The 12,110-nt window shown below is 37.3% G+C and overlaps 1 protein-coding gene across 1 annotated transcript in view; it reads left to right on the top strand.

Moving 5' to 3' along the window:
* Positions 1-12,110, top strand: part of ULK4 (unc-51 like kinase 4) — a 619,976-nt gene that overhangs the window by 180,562 nt on the left and 427,304 nt on the right. Inside the window, exons 25-28 of the mRNA XM_023515932.1 lie at positions 382-503; positions 664-720; positions 9,403-9,454; positions 9,557-9,651. Coding sequence (XP_023371700.1) covers positions 382-503; positions 664-720; positions 9,403-9,454; positions 9,557-9,651 — 326 coding nt within the window. The remainder of the gene's footprint in view (positions 1-381; positions 504-663; positions 721-9,402; positions 9,455-9,556; positions 9,652-12,110) is intronic.

Raw genomic sequence — 12,110 nt, 5'->3', positions numbered from 1 at the left:
TCTATTTTTGTTCACTTACAATTTTTAAATATTTTTTCCCTATTTATAAAAGTACTAAGTACTCAAGGTTGAAATTTGGAAACTACAAAATAATTTCTTGAAGTGCTTTTCTCTCATAAACCTTTATAAATTTCATTTTTAATTTGTAGATGAGAGGTTGAATTCATTGATAGCGTATATGCAGAATATTGTATTCTGTCCCCAGGGCTATATGTGTCTGTTATAATTTTAGTACTTGTGAATAAAATGATGCATCTGTCTACTTCTTTTATTTGGAGATTAATTATCTTAGAAGTCCCATTTTCTTATTTAAGCCATGACCAGTACCTAAGTATCTGTAGTTTTGGACCTCCATGCATGTTCTTGGCTGTGTTTTCACAGGTGACATTCTTAATGCCTTGGCTACCGTTTCTGGCCGTAAACACCCATCAACAGTTCAAGTGAAGCAGCTGAAGATGTGTCTCCCTCTGATGCCAATAGTGCTTCACCTTGTAACTTCGCAGGTAGTGTTGTATTAGGGGGAAAGTGATATAAATGTGGCTCTCTTCTTTGACAAGTGGAGCCAAGAAATATCAAGTCAGACAAAACATTTTAATTCTTTTTCTTAAACTAAAATTGTACATCACTTTCAGGATTTAATCTCTAGAAACTCTTATCACACAGGTATTTCGACCTCAAGTTGTAACAGAAGAGTTCCTTTTCAGTTATGGAACTATTCTTGTGAGTAATACTAAATTTTTCTTGTTTCTAATAAAAATGTGGCTCTCTCTGTTTGTGGAATTTGGTGTCAGAATGAGGTAATTTAAAAATCCTAGTGGTATTTATCCCTAGGGAAGTGACCTTTTTATATTTTTATCTATTGACTGTAATAAAATTTGACATTTGGAGAAAAAATACATTCTCTCCTGATAATGCATTTTGTTCAGAGACAGTCCAAATGGGGTAAATAAGGCAAATAGAAACACTGTTATAAATTTTGGTATTGAAAAACCAAAATCTGAAAAAATGTATTTGTTATTTTTTATTAAATCATAGCAGTATACATTAATACTATCATGGGATACAGTGTAGTGTTTCTATATGCAATTTGAGATACTTTCATCAAAGTGGTTAACATAGCCTTCATGTTTTTCTCTTAGTTATTGTGTTAAGACATTTATATTTTACATTTAGAGAGATTCACATGTACCCTTATAGGATGAACCATAGGTGTGATCCCACCAATCACCCTCCCTCCACTCACCCCCCCCCACCACTTCCCTCCCTCTCTCTTCTTCCCCTCTCCATATTCCTGGGCTAAAATTGGGTTGTAGCTTTTACTCGTAAAAATGGAGTACTAGGAATATATTATCATCATTATGTACTTTGGATTATGTTGTCCAGTCATGTGCGGTGCCTCTTCTTATAATTGCATTTCTCCACATAAAGCTCAGCTCAGCTTTTTAAATTTTTTTAAATTTAATTTTGATGATCTGGGTAGAAATGAAAAACAAATCACTATGCTGTTTTTTATTTCAGTTTTGTTCACAAAAATTTATCTTTTCGTTTAGATTGTGGTTCATGAATTATGTTATCTTTCCCCTTGTTGTAGTAGTCACAGTATGGCTGATAAAATGAGGAGCTGTACAAAGGCTCCTCACTACATTTGTCATGCAGTGTCCCCAGTCTTACTTTGCTATCAATAGCAAACTGAACAGAGATTTTCAAAATACTCGGAAAGGTATCCAGTTAAAATGAAGCAGACCTGTCCATTTTATTGTTAGTTTGCTCCACCTGCAAGTGAGACTTTGGTTTGCTAGAAGTCCATCATCGGGTACAGTGTGATGATTTTAAGTACAAATACTGAGCGGAGGTCTCTGTCAGGAAGCAGCGTGGGTAACGCAGTAAGGGTCCTGTTTGTGTTCACTTTCAAAGCTTTGTCATCATTCCAGAGCTTTAATCCTGAATTCTAAAAAGTAGGTAATTTTATAAAATTTATAAATGAACATATTCTTAGAATTTCCATCAATGACCATCTTTAGTTTATTTTTCATACTGTTTTTAAGTACATGATATAATTCTATACTTATAATCCCATTGCACTGACATACCAATGTCTGAAATAGTAATTTTTCCCTGTAGTGCACCTTGGAATATTTTGGCATAGTGTTTGTGTAGAATAGGTATAATCGTACTGCATTCTTTCTCTTATTAATTTCTTCTTTCTTCTGTCTACATTATCTGAGTAAACGTCAGGTTTTTAAGAAACTACCCAGTGTCCCCCAACATAAGAGTCTTCATGGACTTCAGGAATTACCTATTTGTGTACTGCGGAGAACTCATGAGCTCCTTGAAATAACATATTCATACTGTGTTCAGAGACGAGGGAGGGGCCACACTGCAGAGAAAGGCTCCCTCACCCTCTCCCGGGAACAGGAATACTCCTTGGGTGTTCTGTAGGTTCTCCTCAATATAGGCTCTTTTAGAGAATGGAAAATAAGTTACCTGGTTTAAAGATTATTATGGTATTGTAAAAAATTTTTAGCAATTTTTTTATTTAATAATCTCACCTAAGGGGAGAGAGTTTGGTAAATAAAGTGGAGGTTTTTGGCCAGGTTGAGGCTCTTTTCCTAGTTTAAATCACAGCTGGTCCTGGAATTCTTTCATTGCTTACTGAAGTTGTGTGTTCACCTTTCCCCATACTTAGTGTTGGTGGCACTGGTGTAATGCCAGTGAAGGGGGGGAATTAGCGACTTAAATTCAGGATCTGGATTAGCTGTCCATATTTTGAATTGTTGAGAGTTAAATATTGCTTCTGTGAGCTAATTCATAATATTTCCAGAAGACACCAAATATAATCGAGTGACAATGCTTTACTGATGCCACTGAGACACATTGACTCATCCAACACCCGGCACAGCCTCTTAGAAATTTACAGTGCAGATTAGCACATTTAAAAGTTTTTTTAATAACATTTTTAAAGCCAATGTTTCTACGCAGAGGTTTTCTAAATTTTTCTAAGGGTCTCTTTTTCTTTCTTTCTTTCTTTTTTTTTTGTGAGCAGGATGGGGTTGAATAGTCACAAATTCAGACCACAGAATGATTGTGTGGGAACTGTCTTTAGAGCACAGTGCTTCATTGGCTTCGTTGGTTCTGGTCACATGAGGAAGTAGTCCATTCATATTTACCCATACTTAGCATTGTGGAGTTTTTTTTTTTTTTTTTTCAGTTTTGGCCAGGGCTTGGCTTGAACCTGCCACCCCGGGTATATGGGGCTGGCACCCTACTCCTTGAGCTAAAGGTGCCACCCTGGTTTTGTGTTTTTAAGAAACAGGTCTTGCTCTGTTGCCCAGGCTGGAGTGCTGTGGCCAGCATTGAGTTCTGGAAGATTTACTGGTCCAAATGTATCTGTAGAGTTGATTTTATATTATGGTAGGCATATTGTCCTTTTATATTTCAAAAATATGCCTTAATTTGAGGCATTCAAACTTAGTCCCCTTTAGTAGCTATATCTGGAAGCAGCAAGTTGCTGCCAAAAACTTCTTGGGCTTCTGCTAAAGAGATCTCCAAGAGCTGCTGGCCTGCCTTGGGTGTGCATGGATGTGTGATCAGGGTTGGGCTGATCTCCACTCGTTACAAGGTTCTTATGGAGGAGGCCGGAGAAGGCACAAATTGAAATTGTGCTTCCCACTGGCTTCATGTCTCATAATGACACTAGGCAAGATTTGCCTGTTTGACCTATATACATTTTTGGTTTTAGTAGAAAAATTTAGGATACTACTTACATATGGAGATATGAAATAGGAATTTACTTTCTGTAACCATTTTTCCCCCAAAGTAAAATGAAATATTAGCTTTGTTATATTTTAAAGAAACTAGTGTTTGGAAATAGTTCAGGGGACTTTTCAAACATTATCAGGCTTTGAAAGACTCCTGGCAAGAGGACAACCCAGCTGATAATGGCTGTTGTCATTCCTTACTGGCAGAGGCAGCCTGTCATCATCACTCTTGGCTTCCTCTCCGGGTTTTAGCAGTCAGGTCTCTGGGCAGGTGCTGTGGGGAAATGCCACGGTGAATGCTGTGCTGCTTTTGGGATTCCAAAAGAATCGGGTGTTACTGAATCCATCTGGGGAATAGAAAGTAATGACCTTAAGGGAATATGTTAGGGAACTTACGTGTATTAACCTGATGTTGTTTGTGTTCCTTGTTTCCTTTTGAAAATGCTCTTGCTTGATGAGTTGAGGAAGAAGACTTGCTGTGTTTAAGTTCTGGTCCTGTTACTTCATAAAAGTATGATGGCTTTGTGGTGGTTATAGGTTGTTTTTTTTTTTTTTTAAACAAAAAATATAACCGAGAGAAGATATACTTTCTGCCCTCTGCAGATTTTTATTTTAAGGGAGAGATTTTGGCTTCAGTTGTACGTGAAGCAGAGATAGTGCATTCTTTTATTTTTAAAAATGTGATACTGTATACTTGTTCATTGCCACACAGACGCTGTTGTTTCCGGTGGCTCCCTGCCTTTTACAGACCATGAATTCATAGTCCCAGTTTGCTGCAGGAGCTTGTCTTACTTAGCCTTTTTGGGGGAGTACTGGGTGATATTGGAGAGCCCCGACCCAGTTGATGAGGCACAGCTGTGCCTTCTGTCCTCTAGGTGGAGCCATTTTCTGCCCCACACTCCTCCAGCCATTGTGCCTAGCTGTGGGTGGGTGTCTGCCCTGTTTGCTCTCCTGCTAAAGCTCCCAGCTTTGAAGCTAATGCTATCAGAAGATACCTGTGTTAGCCCCTGTGTGGTGGTCATCTGTAGATTTCTGGGTCATTGCCCCTCATTCCTCAGCTTGCTTCTAGCATTGGGCTCACTGTGAACCTCTCTGTGCTGCTCCTGCCGTCATTTGTGCAGAATTTGCTAACTCTCTGGAGTAGTCTTCCGCACCTCAACCTCTTAGCTGCTCCGCTGCTCAGCTACCTCTCTTGGTACAAGCTTATTGTTCCCAGCTGCCTGCCCCAATGGCCAGACTTTTGACCTTACTGTAAGCATTGCCTTTTCTGGCCACCATCCCTGATCTTCAAATCCTTTCCTCTCCTCCCCAACTCGCACAGCCCTTTGACTCCTCTGAGACGTAAGTTGTCCTTCCCAGCCTCCTGCCCACCATCCTGCCCTCCCAGGGTCTGCTGCTTCACGTTCTCTCTAGTCCACTGAATGCCTGCTCCAGCTGCCGTTGCTGCCTGGGATAGACCCAGAGCTCCCTTTCTTCTTTGTTTTCCTGTCTTCCTCTGGAAAATCCTAATGCTGGTGAAATTTAAGTCTCTATTTACCCTGCCTTTTCTTTGAGTGGCTAAATATTGGGTAGAGAAAAACATGGTAACAATAACAGGTCTCACTTAGAATACACCTTGACTCATCCTGCAGGCTGGCACACCTAGTATATTTACCTAATTTGTATACCTGTACGTGACTGTATTTCCCTTTTCTCCTTAAATCTCCAATGCCTCCTGTCCCATCCTTACTCTCACCTTGCTACTTCCTATTACATACGCTGAGAATGAGGGAAAATATATCAAAAGACAAAAGACATTGAAATTGGTAAATCAATAACATACTCAGGGATATATTTTCAAAATAGAGGAAGTATAAGGAAGAAAAGTTAAAAGAAGCCCATAATTTCACCATTTGGATAACTTTTGCTAATATAAAAAAAGAGAGAAAGGGGCGGCACCTATGGCTCAAAAGACTAGGGCACTGGCCCCATACGCTGGAGGTGGTGGGTGCAAACCCAGCCCCAGCCAAAACCCAGCAAGAATAAATAAGTAAATAAATAAAATGAATAAATAAAAAAAGAGAGAAAGGTAATACATGTGTTTGAAAATCTCCAGAGGACAGAAAGGCAGAAAATACAAAGTAAAACACACATGCTGTCTCAGATTCCAAAAGGAACCCATGCTCCTTCTTTCCTGTGAACTCTTCCCTAAGTTATTGTCTACCTCACCAGCATTTGTGTATGATCTACATATTTTTAGAAGAATTACTCTGAAAGAGTCATTTTCACACACTGCTCTGTGCCTTCTCTCTTGCTTTAGTAATCCACAGACATTTAAGTCGATTTGGTTAAGAGAAGACATTCTGTGTCTCTCTCTTTGTCTCTGAATTTTTCAGAGTCCTTATTTACTACATAAAAGTTAGGTGTCCATTTTTGAATTTTGTGAAACTCTTTCAACCCAAATATCATGAAAGGTACACCTTGCTTCTTTTTAAAATTAACACCGTGTTTTTAGTCTTATTTATTCATAGATCAAATTAGAAAACTTATGGTTTCATGTATTTTCAGTTTTCAAAGAGCTTATAATTTTCTAGGCCTTTTGATTTTCTTTATAACCTAAAAAATGTCTTTTAAGATTTTTCTTTAAAGGTAATTTATGGTTATTTAAGTTGTAAAAATGCATGCTTATTAAGGAAAAATTTGGGAAATTATAATGAATTTTGAAGAAAATAAAATGATGTGTAACTCCACACCAGGAGATAACCATTGTTCAGATTGCTGTTTCCTTATGTTTCCTATCTGTATATACGCTTCGCACTTCGTATTGTAGAAAAAAATTATATATCTGGGGCGGTGCCTGTGGCTCAAAGGAGTAGGGCTCCGGCCCCATATGCCGGATGTGGCGTGTTCAAACCCAGCCCCGACCAAAAACTGTAAAAAAAAAAAAAAAAAAAAAAAAAAAAATTATATATCTGTAACACATATGCAGCATATGCAGATACATGTGGTTGAAATCATTCTGTATCTACATGGATTTATGTTCTACCTTTTTAAAATTTACATTGTTTATTAAATATTTTCCTATATTTAAAAAAGTTAATGTGTATTTTATGGAGTACAACATTGCAATATGTATCATGTCAAATAGCTAAATTGAGCTAATTTAATTAACATCCATTACTCACATATTCTTCATATTTTTTTGTGGTGAGAACACCATATAATCTATTCTCTTACCAATTTTCAAGAAAGCAACACATTGTTTTTAACTATATTCACCATGTTGCACATTAAATCTCCCTGGTAACTATTGTTCTCCTCTCTGAGTGCAGTTTGTTTTAGCTTCATGTAACATTTGTCTGTCTGTGCTGGGCATATTTTGCCTAGCATAGTATCCTCTAGGTTCATTTACTCACACCACAGACTGCAAGATTTTCTTCTTTTTCGAGGCTGAATAGTATTCCATTGTATATATCTATCACATTTTCCTATCCATTCATCTGTTAATGGTCCATTAGGTGATTCCATATTTTAGCTATTGTGACTAGTGCTGCAATAAATATGACATATCTCTTCCACATACTGATTGTATTACTATTTCTTTTGGTTACATACCTAATAGTAGGATTGCTAGATTACATGGTAGTTCTATTTTTAATTTTTAAAGGAATACTCAAGCCGTTTTCCATAATGTCTATACTAATTTACATTTCTACCAGCAGTGTGCAGGTGGTCCCTTTTCTCCACATCCTTGTTAACACTTGTTTTCTTTGCTTTTTGGTAGTAGCCATTCTAACAAGTGTGAAGTGATATCTCATTGTGCTTTTAATTTGCACTTCCTTGATTAGTGATTTTGAACATTTTTAAAATATGTTTTTGACGATTTATCTTCTTTTGAATCATGTCCATTCAGATCGTTTGACCAGTTTTATAACCAAGTTATCTACTTTCTTACTATTGAGTTCCTTACATATTTTAGCTGTTAACTCCTTATCAGATATGTGTTTGCAGATAGTTTCACCCATTCTGTATGTTATCTCTTTACTCTGTTGATTGTTTCCTTGGCTGTGTAGAAGCTTTTTAGTTTTGTGTAATCCCATTTGTCCGTTTGTGTTTTGGTTGCCAGAACTTTGTGGTTCATACCCCCAAAAAATCATTGCCCAGAGCGCTGTTATAGAGCTTTTCCCCTGTGGCTTTTTCTAGTTGTTTTATAGTTTGAGGTCTTATGTTTCCTGAACATTTTAATGGCTATACATTGTCACATTTGTATGAATTATACACAGTTTGATATGATTTCAGCAAGGGTCAAAAATACACATAATATTTGAGAACATATGTATATGTTTTAAAACTATTAACAAAAACCAAAGAAATAATAAATTTATGATAGTGGTTATCTCAGAGGGAGAAGCATGTAGATAGAATGGAGGAATTTATGTTATGTAAGCAGTTGGGAATGTCTTAGTTCTTGACTGGGTTTAAGAATTTTCTTTGTTCTTTATAATACAAAATATATATGTATTTTTTTGCATATGTTACATATATTCTTTCATATTTATCAAGTATTTTAAGAAAAGTCATTGGAGAACAGTAAAAAATACTCTGGGCAGTTGCTTACACTTAATTATTTTTTAGTTTCAGGGGCATCTTTTATTTTCCATTTGTTATTCTATATAAGATAATACAGGGTGGACATAAAGTTCATGTGCAATTTAAAATAGTTGTATCTTTGAATTGCACATGATCTTCATGTCCACCCTTTGTATATGTAGTATTTTGTGAGCCTAAGGGCAAGAATTCTGTTGCCATGTCTCTGCAAATGGATGCTCTGCCTGGTATAGCTATGGCAGTGATTGTTTCAGTGAGATTATATTCATGAGCAGCTGTGTGTCTGAAGTATTCAGCCACCGCGATAGGGAAGGTCATTCATCCTGGGAACTGAGTCCTCAAAGAGCTCACAGCTGAGTTGCTCAGGCCTGACTGTCAAGCAGCTCTGGATGTCTTCCTGCAAAGGAAGCAGAAACATGGTGCTCAGGAGCACCAATAAGGGGGCAGGAAATATCTAGGAGGAAGTAAAAACAGTGCTCAGGAGCACCAATAAGGGGGCAGGAGATATCTAGGAGGAAGTAAAAACAGTGCTCAGGAGCACCAATAAGGGGGCAGGAGATACCTAGGAGGAAGTAAAAATGGTGGAGAGATTTGAAGACAAGCCGTGAGAACCAAAGTGCCATATTTTGATGTAGCTTATACTCAGGATAACTCAGACTTGACCTTCCTTTGAGACAACTGTTGCTCTTGACTAGGTCCCATTGTCACTAAGTTCCACTGTAGTGAGAGAAGTAAGTGTTGGCATATTACTGGAGATGGCTGTGCATCAATTGTATTATTCTCACTTTTGCAGGTCCTTATATTACTATTGAATTTATTCTAACTCTAAATCTCACTGCTAGTGATTAGTATGTTTAAAAATGATCATAGTGTATAATTTATGTGCAGTATTTAATGAAATTTTAAAACTGTAATTATAGTATATATAATATATGTAGTGTATTTAATGTCCTCTGAGTTATTTCATTGAGAATAATAGATACAGTTTTGGACAAAACACTATTTTATTTCAGAGTAATTTTGAAACCTCCATTTATTAAAAATTTTCCCTTTTCAGAGCCATATCAAATCAGTAGACTCAGGAGAAACTAACATAGATGGAGCCATAGGTGAGTAGACCATAGTACATTTTATTTCTTTATTTGAGGTACTTTGATATTCTGATTTAGAACATGTAAACAAAAACCAATAATAATTAACTGTATTTCTAGGACTAACGGCATCAGAAGAATTTATCAAGATCACGTTGTCAGCTTTTGAAGCTATAATACAGTATCCTGTTTTATTGAAAGACTATCGCTCTACGGTCAGTTCTGGCATCTTTTGGGAAAAGCTCTTTTTATTTACTTGGTGATTCTGTATAAAGCAGACTTAGTTTACATATGCTTGGCTCATACGCATTTGTGTTCCTCAGATGAAATACCGTTCAGAAAAGCTGCCCCATCCCTGGCCGGATGAACATAGGAAATCCCTTCCCTGTGTTCACTTCCTTGGGATTTTTCTTTTTATTCTCTTCCTCTTCTGGTCCAAACCTTTCCCCAGCCTACTTCTAACTTCTGGCCTCATTATTTGTTGTAGACAATAGTACAAACCCTTAGAGCAGAGTATTTCAACCTTGCCACTTAAGGACATTTGGGATGGACAGTTGTTTGTTGTGGGGGACTGTGCTGTGCATTGTGGGATGTTGACCAGCATCCTTGGCTTCTACCCACTAGATGCTTATAGCACCTGCTCCATCTGCCTTTGGTTGGGACAACTGTCTGTATACATGGAAATAGATCCTTTGGGTGGCAGAACTTCCCCCACTTGAGAACCTGTGCTTTTAATGTTTAGATGAGCTGCCTTTAGAGAAGAAAACCTTCCTTTCCCTTAGGCAGAAACGGCCCCAGCAGAGGAGCCAGGTAGGATAAGAACCAAGATTCTGGTGCAAGGAGCAGTATAAGTTTCACCACTCAGTGCCTTTCCCATCTTCTGCTCCAACCCTGCCCTGAAGGGCCAGGGATTTGTGGCCAAGAAGCTGTGTGCCTCAGCTTCTGCCTGTTGTTCTGCTTCCTGTCTCAACCGGAGTGACAGCTTTTAGATAATGAATTATATGGGCATCTGAGGCGTAAGAAGAGATTTTGATGTGAAAATGTTTTTCAACTTTTAAATAACTAGCCCCTGTAGGCAAAATTTTATGTAGCAGTCACCTCACCAGTGGGTTGGGGACTACCTATAATGGTGATGAATAAAAGTATTGACTATAGAAATTGTATTAAAAAAGAAATTATGAAGTAAAGAGAAAGTCAATTTTTGGCATCTTCATGTTCACATAGCTCCTATTTAGAACTAAATTCTGGAATTTGTTTCCTCATATTGTTCTCCTCTACCCCCCACCCCCTGACATATGTATGCCCCCGCAGGCACACACACACCCACACATTCATTTGTTCATTCATTCATTCCTTCTCTCTCAGCTCCCTTTCTTATATTGTGTCCTTTGCTTAAATGGTGTACTTCTTGGCTTGTGACATCTTGGAATTAGCTTAGTTCTGAACTGGGTTTTGTTGCATGTGTATATTAAAATTTTTAAATTTACAAAATGCAGTTTAGAATGCCAAAAAGGTATGTATCTATGTTGTTTTCTTAAGTAGGAATTACTATTAAAATAAGGTGCAAATGACTTTATTTTGGAATTATTTTAGATGCTTGTTAATATACTTAACATTTTTATGGAATAGTATTGAGAAAGCTGTGCAGCTCCCTAACAGTTATGATGTTAAGATGTTATTACTACGAGCTACCCAGTCTTCAAAAAAGTAAACAATTCATATAACTGTTCTTACATTCATGTTTTTTCACAAACCATTTATAGAGGCCCTTCTTTTCTAGTTTTCATTTACTTTAAAATTTTTTCTTAAAATTCTTTTCTCTTATTTTCTTTAATTTTTTTCTTGACATTTAAATGAGATTACATTTGCTTTAATGATGCTGGGATAAAAGTGTTGGTGATTCCAAAGTATCAAGTGTTCATATGTCTGAAATCTTAAGATGTGTTTCACTACCTGTAATTAAAGAAAGTTACTAAAAGATAATCTAGAAATACCAGAATTCTGAGCTTAATTCCCCAGCTTTCTTTTTCTTATTTTGGCTCCCAATTAAGGAGTCATGAGAAAGATGGAAAATATCAAGTTCAGTGGCTTTTCCTTAAAATCTTTTTCTTCCTGATTTAATATCTAAACTAACAAACATTTAAGTCAGTTTTATTCATATTCAGTTATCTTTATCTTTAAGCAATCATTCAGTATTTGTTTACCTTGCCTTATTATACTAAGTATTACTGTAGGTACAGGTGACAGATAGAAGTGAACAAAACAAAGTACCTGCCCCCATGGAGCCTGCAATTCAAGTAGGGAGGTAGACAATAGCAAAAATTCACATAAATATATATCACGTGGTTGTAATTGCCATGAAGAAAACCTCGGGGTACGAATGGGTGAGTGAGTGGTGATGATGCTTGTAGAAGATTGTTACCTCTTCAGTAGTGAGATGCTTGGGCAGACACCTGATATATCTGGGGAAAGAGCTTTCCAGTCAGAGGGCGTTGCAAGTGCAAAAACAGTAAGGACCTCGGTTGCTCAAGGACTCTTAAAGGGGCTGATGATGTGGCGATCCTAGTGGAGCAACTTTTGGGAAGCTAAGGGTAGACAGATGGGGCTGGGAGGAGTAGCATATCCTAGTGAGCTTTTGGCCATGGTAGTGAATTTGGATTTTACTCTATTGACT

This window comes from Otolemur garnettii, unplaced genomic scaffold (genome assembly GCF_000181295.1).
Source record: "Otolemur garnettii isolate 467f Iridium unplaced genomic scaffold, OtoGar3 scaffold00082, whole genome shotgun sequence".
NCBI classification, from domain to species: Eukaryota; Metazoa; Chordata; class Mammalia; order Primates; family Galagidae; genus Otolemur; species Otolemur garnettii.
The sequence above is the reverse complement of the archived record's forward strand: the minus strand, read 5'-3'. Positions and strand labels throughout refer to the sequence as shown.